This window comes from Helobdella robusta, assembly GCF_000326865.2.
Source record: "Helobdella robusta unplaced genomic scaffold HELROscaffold_24, whole genome shotgun sequence".
NCBI classification, from domain to species: domain Eukaryota; kingdom Metazoa; phylum Annelida; class Clitellata; order Rhynchobdellida; family Glossiphoniidae; genus Helobdella; species Helobdella robusta.
Genome location: NW_008704261.1, coordinates 1,869,083 through 1,896,878, shown reverse-complemented (window position 1 = coordinate 1,896,878; position 27,796 = coordinate 1,869,083). Strand labels below are relative to the sequence as shown.

Genomic DNA, 27,796 nt, shown 5'->3' with positions numbered 1-27,796 from the left:
ATGATTAAAAACAGCGTGGATAGCAGTGATTATATGAGAAATGGTGACTTTTTACCAACAAGACTTCATGCACAACAAGATGCTGTTAATCTTGTTTGTCATTCTAAAACAAGATCAAATCCGGAAAATAACGTTGGACTTATTACATTGTCTCGGTGTGTTTTACAACTTTGAAGTGTTCTATATTTATAACTAATATTTTGATTAACATTAGAAACACCGAAGTGTTAGTGACATTGACATCTGATGTGGCAAAACTGTTGGCTAAATTGCACCAGTTGAGGCCAAAGGGAGACATTAATTTCGTTTCAGGAATTAGAGTGGCCCATGTAAGTATTAATTGCTGAAATTTGTCATGATAACTCCATTTTTAATTTTTGGTAACTTATTATAGTTCAATGCTGAAATATCGTTTTTTAAAATTTTCCACTTATTTTTAGTCAAAAATGTTATACAATTGAAGTACAGAAAAATACAATTTCTAGGGCAAGCAATTTTTTTGAATGCAGAAGAATTTTATAATTGTTGCAAAATATAATTTAAAAAATGATTAGGACACTTTAATTACTGTTTAACGATTCTGTTTTATTTATAATTTTATTCATAAATAAATTTAATTTTTGAAATTTTTTCAAAATATAAACATAAATAACTGAATAATTAAATAAACGACCCAGTAACTAATGTAATATTCGTATTCAATTGTGTGAAAAGAAAATTGATGTAATCTTAAACACATTTTACTTACTTAATATTAGTTACTTTAAGTACTTTATTTAGTAAAATTTTACTTACTTAAGTAAGTACAATATCACTTACTTAAGTAAGTGATATTTCATTGTGGATAAATTGTTAGATTTTGCAAAATTTTAGGGTTTTCTTGGTGGTAAAAGATTAAACAGTTCACTCTAACGGTAAAAGACTGTAAAACAGATCGTTCTAGATTTTTAGGAAAATTTTTTACTGCACAATTTCTATAGGATTTTTTGTAAAAACGTTGGACGAAAATGGCAGACTATATTATTAGGCAGTTATTGCTTGTATTGATAAGTCTTTGAATAAGTTTAGAAATTTGATGTTATTGATATTATGTCACATAATATCAATCACACATAACTTATGTGTAAAAAGTGTACTCATCTATAGATTTTATTCTATGACATCCATTGAAGGCTGCATGCTATATAGAAAAAATCTTGAAACAAAGTAAAAGCGATGGAGATAACTTATCTCATAATTACAGACGCTTTTATTTAGTAATTGTTGGGGCAGTAAATATGATGTGTTCTATAACAATGGTCAAATGTTACTTATAATAATTGCGAGGTATTTTTAAAAGAAAATAAAGGGTCTCATTAATCAATTATTCTTAATATAAAACCTGTTCATAATTCATTAATTCAATTTATTAATCTTATAATTTATCAAACATAACGTAACAATATTTAGTTAGTTTTGAAACACAGACAAGGCAAAAACCATAAAATGAGAATTATAGCTTTTATTGGCAGTCCCATTGAAGATTCAGAAAAAGAGGTAGAAAATTTGATTTTAAGTTTATTATTTGTATGCTAGCATTTTTATTTTTTGCACTAGAATATTATATATATATATTATGTATGTGTATATGTATGTGTGTGTGTATATATATATATATATATATATATATATATATATATATATATATATATATATGCATATATAATATACAACGTCGTGTTTTTGGCATTGTTGATTATCTGTTGATTATAAAAATTATCTTTATTCTTAACTAATTCAGCTTCTATTTGCTAATACATTAGCCTCTTTGAATTTCTCTTTTATTTGCATCAACCCTCCGCTTTTAAAGTTATTTATCACTTACCGTTTTGGTTAAATTTAAAACTATTGCACCTTGTGCTAGTGCTGTTTTTCTCCAAATAAAATATTCTGCATCCATTGGCTGTCTTTTTCTGTTCCACTAACCCTGGAAATATTGATTTAGTTTGGCTAACTCTCAGCTAGTTATTTTTTATCTTGAACTATATACTCTAGTTGATATTTGTGTATGTAGTTTGTATGGAAGTATTGTAACCGTAAATTTTTCATTAGTTTTCTAAACCGTTATTTTGATGTTTAACTGCAATTTTGTTGATGAAAATAATTTTAACAACTAAAAAATTCTTTCTAGCTCGTTAAATTAGGAAAAAAGTTGAGAAAAGAAAAAGTCAACGTTGACGTCATCAATTTTGGCGAAGAAGTATTTTTTTTGTTACTTTTTTGATAATATTGTTACAGATGTGAAGGGGAGATAAAAATTAGTAATTAGAAATTAAAATGAAGCGCTTGATAATTTAATTAAGAGGCGGAGCCAATGAAAACGGTTGTAAAAGTCATGTGATGTACTTACTAGCGCTTCTACTGTTCGAGCTAACATGGTGACCGATTTTTGATTAGTCAAAAATTTTATTTTCAGTAAAGAATGGTAAGGTCTAAACCAATGTTCTTGTTTTGTCAATGTTTTTCTTTAAGTGGTCATATGTGTGAGGGTGTAGTATAGTATTGTAGGAATTCTGCCGAATGGTTGGCATTAATCAATTTAAAGTTTGTCTCGTCAATTTTCCTTACTAGAATTTTCTGGAAATTGTTCAATTTATTGAAAATAGAATTATTATCCAAGTTCATCATGCAATTTTTTTTAAATAAAACGTTTATCCAAATTCATCATGCAGATAAACCTTATTTCGATTTTTCAAAAATCTTCGGTGCAGCTTTGGTTTATATAGTTTCTCTAGACAAAGCATAGTTAGTTACTTAGTTTCTTTAGACAAAGCAAAAGCAAAATTAGTTACTTAGTTGGTGTCATATTCTTCATCTATTTTGTTGTTGTCACTTCCTTTTTACTCATTGTTATTTAAGTTAGTAATAAGGCGTTGAGTTGGTAGTGATGTAATCTTTCTTTTTGGTTGTTTATTTGTGGTACAGCTGTATAAAGGGGCGAAGACAAAAGTGAGGGTCGGAAGGGAGATGTCGGACGCTTTTAGTGTTAAGGTAGGAGTGCATCAAGGATCAGTGTTATCACCGTTTTTGTTTGCAATTGTGATGGATGTTGTGTGTGGAAACATAATGGAGGAGTTGTTATTTGAGATTTTGTATGCAGATGATTTAGTCTTGATGGCTGATAGCATGGAAGAATTGCAGTTAAAATTTGACAGATGGAAAAGTGTTATTGAAAAGAAAGGGTTAAAAGTTAATATTGGTAAGACGAAGGTAATGGTAGGTGGGGAAGGTGGGGAGCGAGTGATAAGTAAAATAGACCCCTGTGGGGTATGTGACAGGAGAAGCTAACTCGGTATTGTGTATAGGATGTCAGAAGTGGGTGCATAAGAGATGTAGTGGTGTGAGGAGGGCAGGTAAAAAAGGTGGAAGGCACGTTCAAATGTAAGAAATGTGTTCATGGTGTGATTAATAGGACGGATTCAAGGACGGGGTTGAGTGGTGGTATTGAAAGAGTGGAAAGCTTTGATTATTTAGGGGTTAAGCTGATGGAGGATGTTTGAACGCTGTTACGACTAGAGTTCGTGTGGGATGGATGAAATTTAGGGAACTTGGTGGGGTATTGTGTGGAAATAAATGGTCAGTGAAAATGAAAGGTAGGGTATATAAAGCATGTGTGAGAGCAGCGATGGTATATGGTGGTGAAACTTGGGTGTTGAGGAGAGAGGAGGAAAGTGTACTGCAGAGGGCTGAAAGAGCTATGGTGAGGATGATGTGTGGGGTTAAAGTGAAGGATAGGGGGAGTAGTAAAGAGCTGATGTCGAGGATGAGACTGAATGAGGACATTGTGACATTGATAAGGAGATCGAGATTGCGGTTGTATGGACATGTGCTGAGAAGGGATGAAAGGGTCGAAATTAGGCTAGTGTCGGAGTTCGAGGTTGAAGGAGTGATAGGAAGAGGTCGTCCGCGACTGGGATGGAAAGAGCAGGTGGAGAAGGACATAGTGAAAGCGGGGTTGCGTGACACTGAGGCGAGTGACAGATGTGAATGGCGTCGAGGGGTATTTCGGTTTCATCATAGGTAGCCAAACGGCAACCCCCGATCTCGGGGAAAATGTCGTCTAAACGTGTGTTGTTGTTTTTTGTTGTTATGTTTATTTGTGGTTTATGATTAAACATAAAACAAAGAATGTAGTGTGTATGTATATATATATATATATAAATATATATATATAAATTATTGTATATATATATATTATATAGTATATTAATATAGTATACTATATTGTATATATATATATATATATATATATACAATTATTTATAAAGATCATTGCGTTTTCGGCACTATTCAACTTGTAGTTGAGTTTCTCAATTTTTCTAACGAGACTTATCATTTTAATGAAGTTTATTAAGGTTAAATAAAAAACTTTTAATATTTGACAAAACATTATTAATAACATTATTACTAGAGAAAAGCTCTTTTCGGCATCAACTGCCATCAGTGTAGTTATATTGTATTGTTCCGTCTTTGTGTCTTTGTTTTTACAGCGACTTTGATTGTAACTTAATTAGAATTAAAATTAATCATGTGTTTCTTTGTTAGAAGAATATTGGTATTATTTAGTTGAATATTTATTGCTGGTTTACGTTTATCGATGAAAATTGATTCTGCTATCTTCAATTTGAAATATTCTCTGTTGTAATAAATTGCTTTGGTGTTATTGTCTAAAATTTCTTTTATTATAATTGTGTTATGTTGTTCCATTAGGTGGTCTTTTATTGCTCCATGTTGCTTATGCATAGTGAGTCTTCTCGTTAATGTTTTTGTAGTCATTCTGATGTATTCAGAATTTTGATGCACGCACTCACCAATTTTACATGTGAATGAATAAATCAAATGACTACTTTTCTTATCTGAGGAAGGTTTAATGTTGGAATTGTTTTTTATTATTAGAGATGATGTTTTCCTGTTCGTGTAGTAAATTCTTAATTTTATTGAACTATTTGTATCTATGACTTTAACATTGTTATTTATTATCTTTTTCATTATTTTTTCATCTGTTTTATATGATGAGGACATACTATTTTTATAATAAATTATGATGTTTTTTATATTGTTGTTATTGTCGTTTGTATTTTCATTGTTAATTTGTTGTTCTTTGCGGTGAATCATTTTCTATACTTGTGATAGTTTGTATCCATTATTAATTAGGAGATTGGTTACTCGTTGGAGTTCTTTTTTTCTATCTTCGGCTTTTGATGAGTGAGTATACGCCCTGTTGACGAAGGCACTGATCGTACTGGTTAGGAATGTTTCAATGCACTAACTAATCCCATTGAGACAGAGTCCTTTGTTCGTTGGTTTTGTGTATACCGTAGTTGTGAATTTATTTTCTTCTTTGTTTGTAAGCACGTCTAAGAATGGTAATTTATTATCAGTTGATTTTTCTATAGTAAATTTCAATTTGGATTTGTTGTATATTTTTAGTAGTTTTGTGATTGTATTGGGGTTGTTGTAGGCAACAAATTTATCGTCGATGTATCCACAGTATATTTGTGGTTTAAGCTGTGGATGATTTACGAATGTAATCTTTTATAAGTGACCTATGTAAAAATTTGCAAAAAGTACACAGTGGAGAACCCATTGTGATGCCGTCGATTTGTTTATAGAGTTTGTTGTCTGGACAGTAGAATTACGCTTCCATTGTGTAGATTTCTAGTAGGGATTTTAATTGATTTTAGGTATGTTTAAAGGCGTATGTTTAAAATTATAGATAGTGTTTAATATGATTTCAATGGTATCTTTGACGGGAACATTAGTAAATAATGATTCCACGTCTAGTGAAGCAATGTTTGTGTTAATTGTTGGTGTGGAGGATAAAATGATGTCTATAAATTCTTTACTGGATTTTAAATTTTATATATATTTTAAAATTTAGATAGCAGAATCAATTTTCATCGATAAACGTAAACCAGCAATTAATATTCAACTAAATATTTTCTGTAGTAATAACGTTATTAATGATGTTTTGTCAAAAATGTCAAATATTAAAAGTTTTTTATTTAACTTTAATAAACTTCATTAGAATGATAAGTCTCGTTAGAAAAATTGAGGAACTCAACCAAAAGTTGAATAATGCCGAAAACGCAATGATCTTTATAAATAATTGTATTTATGATAGTCTAAATCCAATATGTAAATATTGTCGGAAATTTGAACTGGAAGTGAGATAATCTCTTCCTCTATCTTTCTCAGGGAATTTTTTTTATGGTCCGACAATAATTTTTTGTATATTTTTATCGTAAGTTCGACCAGTCCTGTGTGGCACTGGGCTTTTTCGAATTATAGGATTTTACTGGGTAACACACGAACGCGCAAAATATTCGATAACAATTTTATTAATCGACGGAAGTAAATGAAAAGGAATTGAACTAACTGAATTCTAGAATAATGTTAAAAATAATGTCAATGAACAAACTGGAATACAGGAATTAGAACTTCTTCTTGTTGGGTCGGGCAACTTGGAATATGTTTCTTGCCGTTCAATCGTACAACCCCGACGTGTGTGACCGATGGTGGTGTCGATACAACTCCGAGAGATAAATAAAATGAATGCAGAAAAATTACAAAAATCGGAGCCTATGGAAATTTCAAGTTGCGTGCAAAACTATACCAATGAGTATAGAATCCAGCAAAGAACCCTAGGTCCACAAATAGCACAACAAAAACAAAGCAACGAGGCGGATTCGTTTTCACAGAATCCAAGGCCTGTTTTCACTGGGCCGTCGAGTCTGGTCGGCTTTCGCACGACCAAGGGCCTGTTGTCACTGGGCCTGTCAGTCAGTCGGTCGGCTTTCGCACAACCCTGGCCTGTTTTCACTGGGCCGTCGAGTCTGGTTGGCTTTTGCACAACCAACACAAAACAACAAGAGTCAGAACAACTCTGGGAACAAATTGTGTGACTTTAGTACGCGTGCGAAACTATGCCAATGAGCATAGAGTCTTGTACCAAATTCACTTTTGAGAACTTAAGACGTTTCTGAAACTATGCCAATGAGCATAGAATCACGAATTAAGTCTCTTAGATACCAGAATAGGCACCGATTACTCGAAGCTTCCTAACTTGTGAACCCAAGGCGGACTCTTTTCGAGAACTTAAGACGTTTCCGTGCCAATGAGCGTAGAATATCCAATTAAGTCTCTTAGAGACCAGAATAGGCACCGATTATTCAAGGCTGCCTAACTAGTCAACCCAATGCGGACTCTCTCTCCCTCTTAAAGATAAAGAAACTCTATATCAAAACAAAATTAGATTTTGTTTCAGGTGTTTTTAAACATAAAAATTTCCAACGTATGTCAAATTAATCAAAAAAACTACTAATTAAATTTTAAAATAATTTGTAATAATTTATGACGTCATCTAAATTGCAAAACAAGGAAAATCGTCTAGTCACCTATCAAGTAAATTAACTTGCATCAGGCCCCCTATCGAGTGAATGACTCTGCATCAAGCCACCTATCGAGTGAATTAATTTTGCGTTGAAGGACTTTGAAGTATTTTTAGTCAGTATTATTTCATAATTCTGACAATATATATATATATATATATATAACGGACGTTTCATATGCTACAGTAGATTTATTATTACGGTTGAACAGCATAGAATTATTATATAACAATAATGACAAGAAAACTTCAAATTTCTTGTCATTATTGAACGGTAAGAATAATCGAAAAGCTAAACAGAAAGCTAACTAACGCGGAACATGCTGTGATTTTTATCATTAATTGCATATACATCCTAATCCTCGTTTATAGTCTCCATCCGTTATGCGTCCGACTTTTGTATTCCATTCATAAGCTTCTGTCTCCAAGCCGATCTATCCATTGAGTCTGTCTCCTTCAGACCAAGTGCCTTCCTCCTGTATGGTCTGCGTCCAGGACTTTTTGGGCGGGTGCCAGGCACTTGGTGCTCAGTAACGGAAATTATTGTATCGTTTTCGCTTTGCTTCACGTGGCCAAACCATCGTAGGCGATGACGACGACATGCATCCTTCTACGATGCTCCCCCATGTACGATCCCCCATCTGTTCAGCTGCCCTAAGAACCACACTCATCTCATGTCAATAGATCTGTGGAGGAACTCGGTTGAGGTGGCGAATTGGCTCAGGCCTCGCCTGGAGCACCCACCGGACATCTAGGAAGGGCAACAACAACATGCATCCTTCAACGTGGTTGTAGGATCTCGGTTGTATGGATATGGTCCCTTAGGTCAACATGCTACATCCAACGAATCATCTTCATGTCAGTTCGATGAAGCTGTTGTTCGAGTTTTGTTGTCATCGGCCACGTCTCTGCTCCATACATACAGAACGTACAACAGCTGCGCCGCATCAGTACCGAGGCAGGAGGTGCCATCTGCCCCACGCCGCACGTATGCGTCCACGAACGGTGGCATCAGCTGTTCTAGTACAATCCAGTACATCTCTCAAATACTGAAATGAAGTAACAGTTTCGATTCCGGTAATCGTATGATTATCTGGGGTCCGTTGTCGCGGGTTGATGCAGGCGGGGCATACGAAATCAGTAACTTTCCTCAGTGAGCCGGTAATTTTTGAGCATCGTTTGTGACACCACTGCTGACATCGTAGGCACTTAATCAAGTTGTTTCTAACTCCAGCCCCACACACCGAACATGGCCAATGACCAGAGACTACAGACTCAGCGTTACCACCGTTTGTTGCTTTCTTCCTGGATATTGTCACCCTTTGGCCATTTAAGGTCTTACAGGGAATAGGACAGCTTTTCTTTTTTGTGATGACATGTCCATCGGGAAGTCCATCTTCCCGAAACAGCGCTGTTAGCCTTACCATGTCTATTGTTTTAAATAAATACGAGTTTAATAAATTCAGACTTGTTGAGTGTTCATTAAAGAAAGTCATTAATGCAAAATGGGCATATATCTTCAACGATGTTTGTATTAAAGAAAACCTCGTTCCGAAATATATATATATATATATATATATATATATATATATATATACAACACACGCTTAGACGAAATTTTCCCCGAGATCGGGGGTTGCCGTTTGGCTACCTATGATGAAACCGAAATACCCCTCGACGCCATTCACATCTGTCACTCGCTTTAGTATCACGCAACCCCGCTTTCACTCTGTCCTTCTCCACCTGCTTTCTCCATCCCAATCGCGGACGACCCCTTCCTATCACTCCTTCAACCTCGAACTCCAACGCTCGCCTAATCCCGACCCTTTCATTCTTTTCAACACATGTCCATACCACCGCAATCTCGATCTCCTTATCAATGTCACAATGTCCTCATTCAGTCTCATCATTGACATCAGCTCTGTACTACTCCTCCTATCCTTCACTTTAACCCCACACATCATCCTCACCATAGCTCTTTCAGCCCTCTGCAGTACACTTTCCTCCCCTCTACTCAACATCCAAGTTTCACCACCATATACTTATCGCGACCCTCCTTTTCATCTTCACTGACCATTTCTTTCCACACTATTCGTTCCCTAAATTTCATCCATCCCACACGAACTCTAGCCGTAACAGCGCTCAAACATCCTCCATCCGCGTTCAGCTTAACCCCTAAATAATCAAAGCTTTCCACTCTTTCAGTACCACCACTCAACTCCGTCCTTGCGTCCGTCCTATTAATCACACCATGAACACATTTCTTACATTTGAACGTGCCTTCCACTTTTATCAGTGCCCCCTCACACCACTACATCTCTTATACACCCACTTCTGACATCTTATACACAATACCGAGTTAGCCTTCACTTTCTTGTCACATACCGCACAGGGGTCTATTTTACTTATCACTCGCTCCTGGGTAGTTCTGGGTATGACACACACACACACACACACACATAATTAAAATTATAATATAAATTTTAAAAATTTACCGATTTTTTAGCTTTCGAAAGTTTACGGTTAGGTTTTTCTATTTTTTTAACAGTAATTTTATAATTATTATCCAATTTATTGAAATTAATAAGAAAATCATTGCTGTTCATCGTGATGAAGCGTATACTAATCACTCGAGATAAAAACTGCTTTAAAACCAGGGTATCGAACCGTAATTTTTTTCGTTCCGGTTTACGGTTTCGGTTCAGTTAGCAAAACGAATTTCGGTTCTGTTCCGGTTTTCGTTCCTGAAATAATATCGTTTTTTTTTGGTTTTCGGTTTCGCTTCGAAGCCTAATTTTTCAAGCATAGTTTCTTAAACGCATGTAAAGGACATACGAACTTCCAATTATCACTACTTAAGCCAATTTTAATTAAATTTTAGATTGAGAATAATAAGAAAACAATAACAAAAATAATTTTTAAATGTTTGCAGTATAAAAGAAAACGTTCCCAATATTTTTTTTCAACAAATTAAAACAATTATTACAAAAATATTTTGAAATCACTAATATAAATATAAGGTTCTTTCAAAAAAGATGAAAATTTTCTCTGACTATTAATATATCTTCTAAAATGTTTTCTTTGAAACCACTTTGTAGTCTTTGAGGATAAATTTTAATCCAGAAACAGATGCTTCCTGGCTCACTTGTGTTGCTGGTACTTCAAAATTTTGAAGATGATCGCACTTGATCTCTAATTTCTCCGATTATACTGGATTTCACTTTGCGTGGCAATTCTTACTCAAGTTATCGGCGAACTCAGTCGGAAAAACAAACGAAAAGATAATAAAAAATAACATAGAACTTTAAAAGACGAAATTTTATCTAAATATTTTTTTCTGAATTTTACAAAAAATTTTTCTTTTAAATTTTTAGCATCGAGCAGTTTTTTATTTCGTTACGGTTTTTGGTTTCGGTTAAACTAGCAAACAATATCTTCGAGCAAAATTTCGGTTTTTAACGATTTTCGGTTACATTTCAGTTCCGGTTTGATGCCCTGCAAAAAACTAGGACCTTTTAAATCTTTTGACTGTCTACTGATTCTAGCGGATTTATATTACTTACCTACGCAAAGATATCTACGGGAGTTTTCACCGGACCACAGATAACAATATTTCGGTTCAATTGCGGTTTTTGTGCCGGGCAAAATTTCGGGTTTTAACGGTTTTTGGTTACGGTTCAGTTCCAATTCGATGCCCTGTTTAAAACAGCTGTCTATGAAAGACAAAGTGATATGTCTAAATCAAGTTGCTTGTGTTGATTGCAAGTGAGATTTAATGGCTCCTCTTTTGTGTATGCATTTTGTGATGTCATTAAAGTGACGTGGTCGTAACACCAATATACGAATGTTGTTGACGCGCACATTTAAAAAAAACGCTTTAAAGTAGAATCGTTTTTACGAGTGCAGTTCTTTAATTTTATAGTATCATTGATTGGTATAATATTTCTTTTTAATGATTTGTTTGAGGACTACTTCGTCTGTTTTTTGTGCCGTTGACATATGATTTCTGTAATACAGGATTATGTCGTTGTCCTTGTTATTTTTAGATATATTGCTATCTTGTTGTAGTCTTTGTTGCATGATGCTCTCAATGTATGATGTTTTGTAACCCTGGTTTACAAGATTAGTAATTCTTATCAGTTCCGTATTGCAATCTTCAATTTAGGATGAATGCTTGAATGCAAGGTTCACATAGGATTTTATTTTACTTACTTTGAGTTGTTCCGTACATTCACTTGACCCATTTAAACAAATACCTTTATTTGTTTAAATGACGTATACGGCAGTTGTAATCTTTGTTCGTCATGCGTTACTAAAAAATTTAGAAATGGTAATGAATTTTCACTTTCGTGCTCGATGGTGAAATTCAATTTTGATTGGTTCAAGGTTGCTAGTAACTGGTTGATTTGTTCCGGATCATCGTATGCGACGAAGATATCGTCAAAATATCTGACATAAATTTTAGTTTTTAATTCCGCGTTGTCTTTAAACGTTTTGCTCCCAAGTTGTCCGAAAAAGAAATTTGCGAACAGGACACCGAGTGGTGAGCCAATGGCTACAGCTTCAATTTGCTTGTATAGCTTGCCTGTGGGGGTGTGGAAAGGTGTTTCGGTTGTGCAGATTTAGAGAAGAGATTTGAGAATTAACAAAATCGATAACAGCAATAAATGCAAATCACAGGAAGAAAGGCCTGGGTTACACAAATTCCCTATAACTGCAACAAATTATCTGTATAAACAAGTGCCAAAGAGGATTGAAAAATCGAAATAGGTCCTATACACTCGAGAATGAATTGTAAAATTTTATATCATACTAACTAGTAAAATAAATAATGTAAAAAATAAACAAGTATTTGGTTAGAAATATTGATAAATGTAATAAAAAACTATCCAACGCTAGAAATTTGGTAGATTTCATAAATCACTGCATTATATATATATATATATATATATATATATATATATGATGAAAATCACGAGATCTCTAAAACCAAGCGACTCCGGTTGAATTAAAATTTGGCGTAAAAATTCTTTTTGGTACCTAGAAACTCACTAGGAACTGATTTTTCTCTAATTCAATCCAAAACGAAGTTTTAGAGACTAAAACTTTTACAACAAATTTTTTTTATTTATATTCATTCATGGGGCTCCTTAGCCGTGGTGAAGGCAACTCATCTAGGCGAGGGGCAACTCCAATATAAAACCTGGGTAGATGGAGCTCGTTAACCTTGGCTGGTAGTCTGTCTAGTGATGGTGTCATGATAAAAATATTCAGTTTCCTGTGCTGTAAAACAGGTTGACGCCTGGCACAGCAGCCGGTCACAAAAAAATTTGTCACAAACACCAAAAATGCCACAACAAAATTATTTATACATACCGCATCGCCTGTCCCGCGGGTCAACAAGAGGCGCGGCCACTGGTGAGTCACTAGCCAGAGATGATGAGTGGGCTACAACGACATCGGATGGTCTTAACACCAGTCGACCGCCCTGTAAAAAGGTTGAAAATAAAATCAGTCAGAGACTGGGGACAGTGAATGTCGGAACGATGAGGGGGAGACACGGAGAGATTGTGGATATGACAGCTAGAAGAAGGTTAGATTTTTGCTGTGGACAGGAATCCAGTTGGAAGGATGGCAGTTCAAGAACTATAGGGCATGATGATAGATTGTACAAGTTCTTCTGGGTTGGATGCGTAAAAGGAATAGCAGGTGTGGGTGTACTAGTAGCGGAAAAGTGGATAGATAGCGTAGGGGAGATAAGGCGTGTGAATGAGCGTGTGATGGTGCTGAGAAAAGATATTGGGAAGCCCTTACTTAATATTGTTTCATTGTATGCACCTCAGGTAAGAAGGTCAGTAGAAGATAAAGAAGAGTTTTTTTTATTCTTTTGGGTAATGTGTTATAAGGTGTTGGTGAAAAGGAGATTTTGATAGTATGTGGTGATCTCAATGGACATGTTATTGCTAGTGTGGATGGATTTGAAGAAGTGAATGGTGGGAAAAGGGTACGGCGCTAGAAATTTTGAGGGGGAAATGTTACTAGGGTTTGCAGATGTCATGGGGTTGGCTATATGCAATACATGGTTCACTAAACCTGATTCACAGAAGGTGACATATGAGTCGAGGGGCAGTAAGACTCAAGTGAACTATGTATTGATAAGAAAAGAAGAAAACCATAGTCAGTAATGTAAAAGCGATACCAGATGAAGCTTGCATTGCACAACACAAGTTAGTCATTTGTGAAATGAACCTGAATAGCAAGCTTGCAAAGAAGAAGGAAGTATTCGTAAGTATGTGTAGAGTTTAGAAATTGAAGGAGGAGGAGCAACTTCGTGTCTATAAGGAAAAGATTCAAGAAAAAACAGATTTGAGAAGCGATAGAGATGTGGAAAGCATGTGAAATTTGTTTAAGAATAGCTTGCTGGTAGTAGCTGATGAGGTTTGTGGTAGAACTTAGGGCCTGCCGAGACACTGGGAATTGTGGTGGTGGAACGAGGAGGTTGGGAAGATTATAGAGGCAAAGAGAAAGTTGTGTGAGATATGTAAGAAGACCAAGAAGGAGGAGAACAGGATCTTGTATTGCTCAGCTAAGCGAGAGGCAAAAAGAGCAGTTTACATGGCTCAGTCAGAGGAGCAAAAGGTATTTTGTGAAATGTTAGATTATTCAGAGAAAAAAGGGACAGTGAAAGGGAGTAATAATACAAATCATTAGAAAAAATATAAATGTTGTTGGGGTAGGCAGTTTAAAGGGGTCGGATGGTAAACTACTCACGGCTAAAGATAGTGTGAAAGAGAGGTGGAAAGATTATTTTGAAAAGCTATTAAATGAAGAGTTTGAATGGGACCTGCAGAGATTATAACCTACAAAGATATGAAGTTTGCTATTTTCTAGGCCAAGTTAGGAAAGGCTGCTGGTCCATCAGGTCTGGTAGTGGAGATGCTAAGAGCTTCAGGGAATGTAAGTGTCCAGTGGGCAACAGATATTTGTAACGCAATAGTGTGGTAAGGCAAAGTTCTTAATGATTGGAAAAAAACTTGATGGTGACTGTCTATAAAGGGAAAGTGAATGATCTAGTATGTAATCTTATCGAGGCATTAAGCTACTTGATCATGTAATGAAAATCTTGGAAAGAGTAATTGAGAAAAAAGTAAGAAGTTAAGTGTTTATAAATGACATGCAGTTTGGTTTCAGACCACAGAAAGGTACTACAGATCCAATTTTCATAGTTCGGCATATTCAAGAAAGGCATTTTGAAAAGAAGAGGGATTTGTGTATGGCTTTTGTAGACCTTGAAAAAGCGTTTAACAGAGTTCCTAGGGAATTAGTGATTAGGTGGATGTGTAGCGTAACACTGAGGGACAGAAAACGAGTGAAGAGCTCCGACAAAGGTTAAATATAGTAAATGTGTGCGATATGGAGAGACAGGTTATATTAAGATGGTTTGGACATGTGGAACGGAAACAGGAGGATGACTGGGTGTCAACATGTAGACATGTGATAGTTGACGAGGAGAAGAGTAGAGGAAGAGGAGGAAAAACTTGGAAGGAGTGTTTGGCAGATGACATGAGAAAGATGAAGTTGAGAAGAGAAGATGCACAAGACCGCGATGTATGGAGAAGTGGCATCACTTGAAACCGTCCGACCAGTGCAAAACGATGATGATGATGATATGATTTCATCTCTGTTTTCTCTCTGTTTGCGTTACTCTCAAAGTTTCAACAAAACATACGCACAGGGCTTGAGAATACGCCTAAATTCAATCCACTTCTTTTGCATTCGAACTCGGTCACTTCAATCTCAGAATCACGTTCACATTCATACGTTCGAAATAATGCAACATTCTCATTAGCGCATGACTAGACGTACCTAACTATCGTGTCATCATGCTGTTTAAGTTGTTAAATTTGGTTAATTTTCATACAAAAACTTTAAATGTATTTTTTTTACAAGTCCTACAACACAGAGAAGCTGACGGCCTTTATTAACGCTATTAATGGATCAGATGGATCTGGGTTAAAAATTTGTTTTTTTAATTGAATTTTAGATTATTTAATTGGGAAAAATTCGTTATAAGAAACTAATTAAAAAATCATTAGACTAATTTAATTAGCCTAGGCAAATTATCTATTCTATCTAAATATTTAGTTCTGTTGAATTTAATCAATCACTTACAAAAACTTACGTGCATCAGTAAAATACTTCAGCCTGGTTTGAGTTGTTGTCTGATATTTCAAAAGTGGGATTTTTGGGGGATAATAAGCGAACAAATTTTAACAAAAGACTCCAAACAAAAGTCAAAAAACTTGAAAACATTGAAAAAATCGAGAAACAAACTAAGGTTCTCAGATTTGATGGAATGTTGCTGAAATGAAATAAAAATCTGTTGAGTACAATGGGAATGTTGAATTTGGTATTTCAAAGTTTATTCCTAATGGCAAACATCACAGACGAATGTAGTTTTCCGACCTTGTTCTCTCATATTAAAGGAGTATCAGCTAATAAACGGTCGGATGATATGATTTTCCAAAGCAAAGAACAAAAAACATTTAACAATTTATTTGAATATTGAACCGCCTTCACACATAACATAATAAATTATTATTCTGATTGATCGTTTAATTATTTTTTGATTTTATAAAATAATTGATTATTGCTTAATTTTTACCAATTAATTTTATCAATTATAATTACTTTAAATATTTGGCGTCATTACTTGTGATATGTATAAGACTTTTTTAGAGTGGCCGTATTATTAAAGCATCTTATAGCTTTTACAGCTATCCTACTGCTTTAAAGCAAACAAATGAATTGTAAATGAAATAGTGTTTGGATTAATATATAAATCTCAAAAAATGCTTGGCAAATGTCATGTTTGCGAATGATTTTTTTCCAAATCAAACAGTTCCCACCTTGTTACTGTTCCCTCTGGTCCTCTGTTATCAGATGCACTTTTATCATCACCAGTGATTGTTGGTGAGGATGGAGCAGGAGGGATATCAAGTGGTTATGAATTTGGAGTTGACCCAAACGAAGATCCAGAGTTGGCTCTAGTAATAAACTTTTTTCTTTACTTAATTGGGAAGCTTCAAACAAAAAATTGTTGAATAACATTTCTCTTCTTTTATGATAGTTTTTTGGCAAATGATTTAAAACTGGAATTGTCTACTTAAGCTGGTCGTTTTTCATTTGTAGGCTTTACGTGTTTCTATGGAAGAGCAAAGGGCTCACCAAGAAGAAGAAGCTAGACGAGCTGCAAGAAATGCTGCTAGAACAGTCGTTAGCACCATACAGGAAGGTCACTCAGTTTTTTGCTTGATTTATTTATAATAGATGGTAATTATCAAATGTAAATATTTAAAAAACAATATAATACGTTATATATTCATTTATTTACGTACTTATCGTCTGCAAACGTTTAAAATTATCTTAATCAATGAAATATAATGAAATGTTACTATGGAAATGAGGAAAAACATTGATATTGGTAGGTGTTGTGTGATAAAGTTTACTAACTTATAATGAATAATTATTAATAAATTATGAATAATGTTTATCACTAATTTCTTAATTGTTGGTTTGAATTGATAATAATAATCGTTATTTTTATTGTAGAAGCATCGGATGAATTGCTGCTAAAACAAGCTCTTGAAATGTCTATGCAAAATAATGCTGAAAAACAGGAGAATGTTCCTACTACTTCTAAAAGTATATCTGATATGACCGAAGATGAACAGATGGCTTTTGCGCTTAAAATGTCGATGGAAGGTGCTACTAAACTTTTTGTTATCTTAATTTCCAATAAAAATTAATGTGTTTCAATTTTTCAGTACAAAAGTCCAGCACGAATGAGGTACGAAAAATGTTTTAAAATGTTTTGAATTTTTCAAATTTACAAAATTTTTATCGGTTCATATTAATTTTTATTTTGAAAGTTTCATTTTGAATTAGTAATTTATTCCGATGTTGATGTCTGTGCGGTTCTAAGTAATATTTGGTTGGTGTGGATTTCGTTTAAAGTTTTTTCTTTTAGCTTTTGTTTAATTTGGCCAAATAATTTTGTTTTAATCTAATTTTAGAGAATTTGAAATTTTTTTACTAAAATCAATCAATAAAACAATTTTTCATTTTTAAACTGCATATGCATATACCACAGAATAAGCCACCACAAATGTAAGCATGCCTCTTATTATTGTAAAATTGTCAATCAAATTTACACAATGTCTGTCATCTTTTTAAAATTCTTCAACTATTTAATCTAACGAACATGTCAGCCATCGCTGTAAAACTTCTTAACTAATCAAATTAGCAAACGTATATGCTATCACTCATAGATCTCTGGATAAAAATCTGCTTGTGATTATGTGCTGCGGCCGTTTAACTTATCTATCTTTATGTAATTAGGAACGAAGTTTTTGATTGACGCAAGCGTTGTTGAAAATTGCTGCCTATTTGGAGTTAAGTAGATTTTTAATGATAGACTCAGCACAACGTAGTTTTTGCAACACGTATTTATTCAAAGGTTGCATTTTAACATGGCTAACAGCGCTGTTTCGGCAGAATTGCCATCTTCAGGGCCTAAATAAGTTTATTTTATTGCGAACATAGTTAAATAAAATCAAATATTAAATACAGTTCTTATAGCGAACTTCTATCCAACGAAAATTTCTGTATAAAGAATTTTTTATGTCCCTTGGAGTTTTACATACAAAACTGCTTCTATAGAACGAAAATATTTTTTCTACTACATACAAAGTTTATAAAAGTTAAAAGAAATGTCCGAACAACAAACATTCTATGAATTGATATAAACGGTGCTTGTGTATTTCTTTAATATCTTAGAACCATATTTATTGTTTCTTGTTCTAGTATTCTGTAAATTCTACCTCGATTAATTTCAATGAAGTCGGAATCATCGTTACATGGAACAATGATTAAATTTCACTTCTAAAATTATATTTTCCACAATTATACCATGTATTAATACTTTCTGTTTGCAAAATAAATGATTAGGAGGTTGCTTTTCATATATATAGTATATAAACGCCTGTTACGAAATATAGAATTTTTCCCGAACCAATTCTGTATAACGAAATTTCTCTATAACGAATTTTTTTATGGAACCATCAAATACGTTATAAGGAAGTCCGGTTGTGTATAATAAAATATCGACGTGGTTCGCGATGTTGCTGACGATGTCGATCTAGGGTACTTAAAGGTTTCGCGTCACGATATCGAGAATATAACTGTAAAATGGGATAGAATCTATTGTAATATTTACTTTAATATTGTAATATTTACTTTAATATTTTAATATTAAAGTCGGCTTATATACATATGTATATACAAGGCTCTTTTGATTTTCAGTCTAACTGGATGTGATTCATAATCAGGGATATCTTTATGTTGGCATCCATTATAGACTGTTATAGGCTGAGTAAGTGGTATCCAGTATTGGTCGTACATATAATCTTTAATGGCACTGTCCCGTATGTGAAGAGAGCCGTCTAGAAAAAGAAGTTCGCGTGAGTCAGATGTAATTGCCCACATGTTTTTTCCAGATTTTTGAGAATATTAATGTTATTATTCTTTATAATGAGATTTAATGTCCGATTAGTGTTATGGCAGATTATAAGTTTGAGTTGTCGACTGCTGTCACATTGAAATAATTGCTGTTCGAGTTTTGTTGTCATCTGCTGCGTCTTCTCCATGCGTTATGTTTCGGACTTTTGTATTCCATTCACCGGATATTGAATTTAGGAGGAGGTCTTGTTTTAACCACAGTGTCCTTAAGGGAGATGGCTGAAATGCCCACCACCGGAGACTGATCAGTATCAAACTCCATGCCACGATACATACGACAGCTACGAACCACCCACCACCTGCCATTTACCAGGATATGGTCAACCTCCTTAGCCGTAACACCGTCAGACACTAAGTCTCGTGGAGGCACAGAATTCCAAGAAACGATCAGAGTTGTCGTTTGGTGACCCGCTCCCAAAGGGACCAACTACCGCAGGCATACGTCGGTTAACACCCGTTACCGCGTTTAAGTCGCCAGGCAAATGATGAGGTCGGTGGGCCTGGTGAAGCGAAACGAGTCCTCCAGCGCGCTGTAAAAGATATCTTTGGTCTCAGCCGTCGTCTTATTGTTGTTCGCCGTAGTCCGCTTGTCCCAGCCGGCTGACGATAACCGAGACTGCGCGCTCCTTATTAACCCGCGCGACGAGTGATGCGGTATATTTTTTTTGAGACGACTCCATGTGGACAATACATTGGCTGTAGTTGTCCCCAGTTGTTCGCCAGACAAACGTGGGTAGATAGCAAACCAATTAGAGGTTGAAGCAACCATATCGTCCTAAAGACGCACTGCCACGCCTAATTTTCTGTTAGGGTTTACTCCCTTAGCCTTTTCCTAGAAAGGGTATAGCCACAAGGCAGTGGAGGTTTGAAATAAATGTTTACCTTCTCCTAGATGGGTAAGTAGCGAGTCCCATCAACCCGAAGCGACTACTTTTGAGGCGCTAGTTACCCACCTTTGCCGCTTCTCCTGTTAGTTTAAATAGCACCAACTATATCCTTTTTCAGTGTCTAGGCCTGATTTGCTATTCGCTAGAGTGACCGAATTTGTTCGCCTTTACTTCTAGTCAGCCATACCTTGCATTGATTTGCACAAGCTACCGCAACCTGACATTTCGCTTCTGTGTTCTTTGATCTAAACCCTAACCCATTCTGAGTTTAATCAGCATTAGGCGTGAGCTGACTCGAGCCACCTCCAGTACATTTTGTGCCAGTGATTCCCGTATGAAGATTCCCACTTCATTTTGGACTGTCTTTTGGTTATTCCAGAACAACTTGTAACTCCCAATGAGAAATACACCATTTGATTTCCATCATGTTTCCTGCAGAAAACAGTTGTCAATCCTTCGCCTTTCCAGCATGTCGACGATCTCCATGGAGCGTCCAGCAAGCGATACAGTATTTAAAGTGCCAAGTCTGATATTCCAGGGGGGACGCCAGATTTTCCGCAACATCCCTCCACTGTTGCGTACTTTCTGGATATTGTCACTCCTTGACCTTTTAAGGTCTTCCAGGGATTAGGAAATCTTTTCTTTTTTGTGATGAGATGGAAGATGTTTGGGTCAAAACATTTTTATATCTGGAATTGCCCAATTCCTAACGACAATCACTAGCTATAAGCAGTGGGCCTAGCTTTTTTGCTGGAAGCACAAAAGGCAGCGCGGTTGCAGTTTAACTCGTGCCAAAAAGAGTAGCGTAGCCTTTGGGTCAAAAGTTCCTGTTCCACAAAGCAGTGGATTTATAATAGAAGATCATCCGCTGTTGGAGCCGTTGTCCTAAGATCCTCTGCCTCTTTCACCGTTTTCTTCTTTTCTTTGGTACAGTTTGTTCGCGGCATCTTATTCCGCGAACAATTATTCGATGCAATCCTAGAAGGTTTCCCTGCCCAGGACTTTCCCCTATCCACCACCTGGGGACGCACTTCACAGCCAGTGCACCACAGCTTGCAGAAATAATTGGCTTTAATGATGCGTTTAATTTGTGTTTCGTCCATTTTATAGTTGTCGTGCATTTGGTTCAAATAGTATAATGGTACTTTTTGGTTTCTGGAAATTTGTAGAGAATTTGTTGTCAGGTTATTGGTTTTATTGTTTTTATCTGAATATTTCTTTACTATTGAATAAATAAATTTGTTTGAATAGTTATTGTTTATTAGAAATTGTTTTAATGCGGGCTAATTCTGTCTATAAAATATTGATATCGGATGAGGTTTTAAGTGCACGCGTTTGATTTCATTTACCGTTTGATTTATTATTGAATTGTTTATGTAATAGTTAAGTTTTTAATAGTCGTAATTTGGCAGTTAAAAAAGCTGATATACCTGCCGATAAATATTTTAACGAAAATATCATAACCGACTGCAAACCTGAGGACTTACCTTGTCGATTGTTGAAGGAAAGCGCACTTCCCTCGAGTTTAGTTTACAAGCTGATATAAAATTCCCATTTAATTCATGAATAGGAGGCTAAAAATAATTGCTCCAAAGTTGTTTTAATGTTGATTAATGATAAGCTGGAATTTTTTATATGTCACGATAGAATTGAACTTCAAAGAAGTTTTTCTATGTAGTTAATTATGGATAGTCAAACAATCAACATATTTTTTCATTATTCGAAAACATCTACAATTTTGTCTCGAGAGAAATATTTGAACTACACAAGTTTGAAAGCAAATGTATAAAATATACCTCAGTGCACAGCGAATTTCATTCATGTAGAAGAGTTGTACAGCTTGGAACTAAATTTGCTTGTGTAAAAGGCACATAAATTAAACTCCAAATTATTCAACCCCTCTAGCATTGTCGAGAAAATCATTGAGAGAAGATTAACGTCGTGAATCACAATCGGAAATTATCAATTTGGTTTCCTAGCATGGAAATCAATTGATGCAATTCACATTCTTCGGCAACTGCAGGAGAAGTAACTCGCAAAGCATCAACAACTATCACACATTTTTGTAGACCTTGAAAAAGCATTTGACCGAGTTCCCCGTGACGCAATCGGGTGGAGTCTACGTCGACAACTCATTCCAGAATATCTTGTTCGACTTGTGATGGAAATTTATACGAATACTAAGACTCTCGTATTGGTAATTTATCTAAAGTGTCCAATTTTGTTTGTCCTGCTTGCATCAATCCAACAACAAATTCGAAATAGCAATGTTTTTGAAGCCATTAAGGTAGAGAAAGGCACATCGTTTCAATATATAGGGGATGTTTTGGATTGTACTGGAACAGCTGAAGCTGCCGTTCCAGCACGCATACGTGCAGCCTGGAATAAATAGCATCTCCTTGCTTCTATATTGATGCGGCGTGACACCCCACTTCCACAACGATCAAGACTTTATAAATCTGTTATACATCCTGTGTTGTTATATGGTGCAGAAACATGGCCAATGACAACCAAACTGGAACAACAACTTCACCAAACTGACATGAAAATGCAACGAATTAGTCTGAAGGACCACATCAAATCTACCGAAATCCTGCGTCGTGCTGGTTTAAATGATATGAAGGACGAATGCCGGCAACACCGTCTGCGGTGGTTTGGTTATGTCAAACGAAGTGGAAACAGTGCCATAACTTCTCTTGCAGATGTTGAAGTATCTGGCACACGTCCCAAAGGCCGTCCAAATAGGTCCTGGTCGCAAACAATCGAGCAAGACATGAAAACTTTAAATTTAAATGAAATTGTTATAACTGATCGTCTAATTTGGCGCGAAAAATTGATGGCATAGAAAACAAGGTCCTACCTCAAGATAACTGAGTCTCTGGACGCTAAAAGAAGATTGATTGATTGATTGATTGATTGATTGATTGATTGATTGATTGATCTAATTGATTGATTGATCAAGAATTGAGAAAGTGACAGTCAAATCGGTGGTTTCTCAAATCTCATTATTAAAAAGTGCAGGATTATCATTGGAAAAAATTATACTTTTATTGATAGCTTAGCTTAAGTCATGATAATGTTGTTTCAGTGATGGTCCAACTGATCAAATTCTAAAAAAAAATGAAACCACTCCAACAGCCAAATAAAAATTATGCCAGCACCATTTACTTTACGGCAGGGGCAGTGGCAAGAAGCATACTGGATTAAGTAAGATGCAAAGATCGTGAAAAAATTTTAATTGAGCTTTACCAAAACCCAAATTTGACAAATTATCTGGATGATGTTAATAGAAAAGGTTTACCATCTGAATATGTTTTTGATTTATTTTCAACTGAGGATTTTCAACCCGTTGAAAATTCTCAAAACTTTTTTCAGAAATTTTTAAGAACTAAATACCGGGGAAAAACTGGTTTGTGTCAATTGTTAACAAGGATGTTGAAAATGGCATACTTTTAGTAGATAACTTATTTTGTGTCCTGAGCCATGATGCTAAAAAAAATGATATTAGACGTTTTTGTAACAGCTTGTTAAAAAACTTTACTAAAGACGTGAATGAAAATTCCAGTGATAACAAGAGTTACAAAAAGCGAAAGCTAAATAAAATCACAGGACAGTTTTAATATTTCGTTGTAAATCATTTAAAATGTTTACGTTTTCATTTAATCATTAAAATATATTTATACACTTATTTCTTGGTATGCTGCAGCATAGTATGGTTGTGATGGATGTGACATCAAAAGAAATGGGGAGGAGGAAGAAGGATAAGTTTGTGACAAAGAGAAAGACATGGAAGTTGCAGGATGCAGAGGTGAGGAAGGCATTTGAGGTGAAGGTGGCTGAAAATTGGGAGAGTGGTAAGGATGGAGATGTTTGGGAGAGATACAGGGATTGTGTGTTGGCTACGGCAGATAAAGTATGTGGATGGACGAAAGAAAAGTGTAGGCATGGTGAGACGTGGTGGTGGGATGAAGATATAAGAAGGGTTTTGGAGGTCAAGAAGGAGAGGTTTAGGGTATGGAGAAGGGACATGACGGAGGAAGCGGAGTTTGAGTATAGGAAGGCTAAGAAGGTTGCATCAGATAGGTTAATGAAGGAAATAGAATTTGATCTGAGTTCGAGGAAAATGATCAAAGCAGTCAATGAGGGATAGGAAAGATGTTATAGGGAATGGATGTGTTTGGGATGGATCTGGCAAGTTGTGCATAGATGAGGAGGAAAAAGCTCAGGTGTGGAAAGCTCATATGGAAAGGTTGAAGAATGAAGAGAATGAGTGGGATGGAGATGTGGAATCCGCGGTTACACCTATAGAGAAGGTGACGATGGAGGAAATAGAGAAAGCAGTTAGAGAAATGAAACTAGGTAAGGCGACAGGGGTTTCGGAATGTGCGTCAGAACATATAAAAGCGAGTGGGGTGATAGGAATTGAAGTTATGATGAGAATTGCTAACAGTATGTTTGATGATGAAGGTATACCTGAGGATTGGCGACACAGTGTGTTAGTGCCGTTGTATAAGGGCAAAGGAGATGTGAGAGATTGTGGGTCATATAGGGGTGTGAAATTGCTAGAGCACGGAATGAAGGTAGTGGAGAGGGTGCTTGAGAGGAGGTTGAGAAATATGGTGACAGTTAATGAAATGCAGTGTGGGTTTATGCCTGGTAGGGGAACGGTGGATGGTGAGAATGTTGCAGGAGAATTATAGAAAGAAGAAACGAAGATTGTACATGTGTTTTGTGGATCTAGAAAAGGCTTTTGATCGAGTACCGAGGAAGGTCATTGAATGGGCGTTGAAGAAGAAAGGAGTGAATGAGAGACTTGTTAAAGCTGTGATGCAGCCGTATGAAGGGGCAAAGACAAAGGTGAGGGTTGGAAGGGGGATGTCGGACGCTTTTAGTGTTAAGGTAGAAGTGCATCAAGGATCAGTGTTATCACCGTTTCTGTTTGCAATTGTGATGGATGTTGTGTGTGGAAACAAAATGGAGGGGTTGTTATTTGAGATTTTGTATGCAGATGATTTAGTCTTGATGGCTGATAGCATGGAAGAATTGCAGTTAAAACTTGACAGATGGAAAAGTGTTATTGAAAAGAAAGGGTTAAAAGTTAATATTGGTAAGACGAAGATAATGGTGAGTGGGGAAGCGAGTGATAAGTAAAACAGACCCCTGTGGGGTATGTGACAGGAGAGTGAAAGCTAACTCGGTATTGTGTATAGGATGTCAGAAATGGGTGCATAAGAGATGTACTGGTGTGAGGGGGGCACTGAAAAAGGTGGAAGGCACGTTCAAATGTAAGAAATGTGTTCATGGGGTGAATAATAGGACAGACGCAAGGACGTGGTTGAGTGGTGGTATTGAAAGAGTGGGAAGCTTTGTTTACTTCGGGGATAAGCTGAACGCGGATGGAGTATGTTTGAACGCAGTTACGGCTAGAGGATAGATGAAATTTAGGAAACTGGGTGGGGTATTGTGTGGAAAGAAATGGTCAGTGAAGATGATTGGGAGGGTATATAAAGCATGTGTGAGAGCAGCGATGGTATATGGTGGTGAAACTTGGGTGTTGAGGAGAGAGGAGGAAAGTGTACTGCAGAGGGCTGAAAGAGCTATGGTGAGGATGATGTGTGGGGTTAAAGTTGAAGGATAGGGGGAGTAGTACAGAGCTGATGTCAATGATGGGACTGAATGAGGACATTTTGACATTGATAAGGAGATCAAGATTGCGGTAGTATGGACATGTATTGAGAAGGGATGAAAGGGTCGGGATTAGGCGAGCGTTGGAGTTCGAGGTTGAAGGAGTGGTAGGAAGGGGTCGTCCGCGATTGGGATGGAGAGAGCAGGTGGAGAAGGAGAGGGTGAAAGCGGGGTTGTGTGATACTGAGGCGAGTGACAGATGTGGATGGCGTCGAGGGTTATTCCGGTTTCATCATTGGTAGCCAAACGGCAACCCCCGATCTCGGTAAAAATGTCGTCTAAACGTGTTCCTTCTCCTTATACACTTATTTGTTGATAATTTTTTTTATAAATTGGAATTTTTTTTATTATCAATGGTTTTGACTTTCTATTTCATAAATACATTCATTTCATATTAATTTACAAGCATTTACGTTCGTTAATAAAGTTATACGATACCCTCATTTCTGCGAAGGACTATTTTCAATTTTTTTATCTAATTTTAGTCCAGAGATCCATGGCTACCACTGTAATGTCAAATAATAAAATTAATGAGCTTGACAGCCATTACTTTAAAATTCTTTAACTAATCAAATTAACGAAATTGTCGCCGTACTTCTAAACTCAATTTCAACAAGTCATATTAACGAACATTCAACGCATGACACTGCAAAAGGGTGTGCTGAAAGAATAGTTCTTTTAAACACCGTATTCTTTATAAACTAAGAAGGCCGTTCTATAAATTAGGCACGTTTAATTTTCACTACACACTCAGTTGGCATTGTGATGTTGCCACTCAATCAACATATCAGGTAAAGACCTTCATCACAAGACATTTTAAATATATTACCACTCAGTAAAATTTTATCATTTATTCAATCTAATTTTCTTTTTTTCTTATCGATCACCTCACCAGCTCACTAAGTCATTATCTAGTCCATTAATAAATTACTTTATTTATTTGCGTTTTTATACCATCACTTTATTTTATTTTCAATACTTTTCATGTTTAAGCATTTTTTCTCCGTTACTTATTTATTTATTATTTTTCGTTACCATTTTATACTATTGTCTTCCAATGCTGTAACAGTTTCTGCGTCTGTCAGATCCTGATTTTTAAAGAATAATAAAAAAAATATTTATTACATGTATATACAAAAATGTATGCAAATTTCAAATTCCTTTATTCAATTAACTGGTACTTTTGAATGTTTTCCTATTCTTTTCAAGACTCGTCAAATTATTTTGAGTTTGACATCATAGCAGAGAACTGAGATCTGAAACACGTTAGACAATTTATGCCTACGAGATGTATTTACAGACGCACATTTATTATTGTAAGTGGTAATGCGACGATCTCAACACTAATAACCAAAAAATAACCGAAATTAAAAAATTAATTCAAACTAAGGTTATAAGTAAAATTGGTATATTCCATTCTCTTTCCAATGCTTCATTGGCTTCCAATTTCCGCTCGAATCATCTTCAAAATTGCAGTCCTTACCTTCAAAACCCTTTTATTAAAATCCCCAACATCTATACGACCTCATATCCAGACATGAACATACTAGATCAGATTTCTTAAACATTCCCGCCTGGCTGGCCGCGGTTTTCGTCACGCTGCTCTGTATGTCTGGAATGCGTTACCTCCTGAGTTAAGACAATGTTCCTCGTTGAGTCTTTTCAAAAAGGGATTAAAGACTCATCTTTTTAACACGGGCTCCGGGCGCCTCTGAAGCAGCTGTGCGAATGGGCGCTTCATAAATGTTTATATTATTATTATTATACATTTTTTTCAAAAAAATTTCGTATATTATTTTGTTTCGGTTTTTGAAAAATTCAGTTCAATTGTTTTCGTTTTATAAGTCAAATTTTTTTGGTTTCTTTCATTTTCATTAACGAAACCACATCAACCGCATTCCATTTAATTTTAAAAACCTTTCTCACATAATTTCTATTTCAACTACTAGGAAGAAACCAAAATGGAAGAAGATGACATGACTGAAGTGTTGAATGACACTGATTTTCTGAGAAGCGTGTTAGAGGGGTTACCGGGTGTTGATCCTCAAAGTGAGGCAGTCAAGGAAGCTGTTAGTCAATTGTCTAAAAATAACGAAGAACCAGAAAAAAAAAATTCAAAAAAGAAAGATGACAAATAACAACGTTCTCTTAAGCAAGATATAAACGATTACCGATTTTATTTATGCACAAAAATCTTTTAGCGATGAGCTCGATA

General features: G+C 35.6%; 1 protein-coding gene across 1 annotated transcript; it reads left to right on the top strand.

Moving 5' to 3' along the window:
* On the top strand, positions 1-27,719 carry HELRODRAFT_79315 (hypothetical protein; the record flags this gene model as incomplete). Its single annotated transcript, XM_009019396.1, has 10 exons — positions 1-155; positions 215-329; positions 1,450-1,536; positions 2,171-2,239; positions 15,380-15,441; positions 16,332-16,479; positions 16,622-16,724; positions 17,042-17,211; positions 21,938-21,988; positions 27,531-27,719. 10 exons carry the CDS (start codon positions 1-3, stop codon positions 27,717-27,719), a joined length of 1,149 nt encoding a protein of 382 aa, XP_009017644.1.
* Between the last annotated feature and the right edge of the window lie 77 nt (positions 27,720-27,796).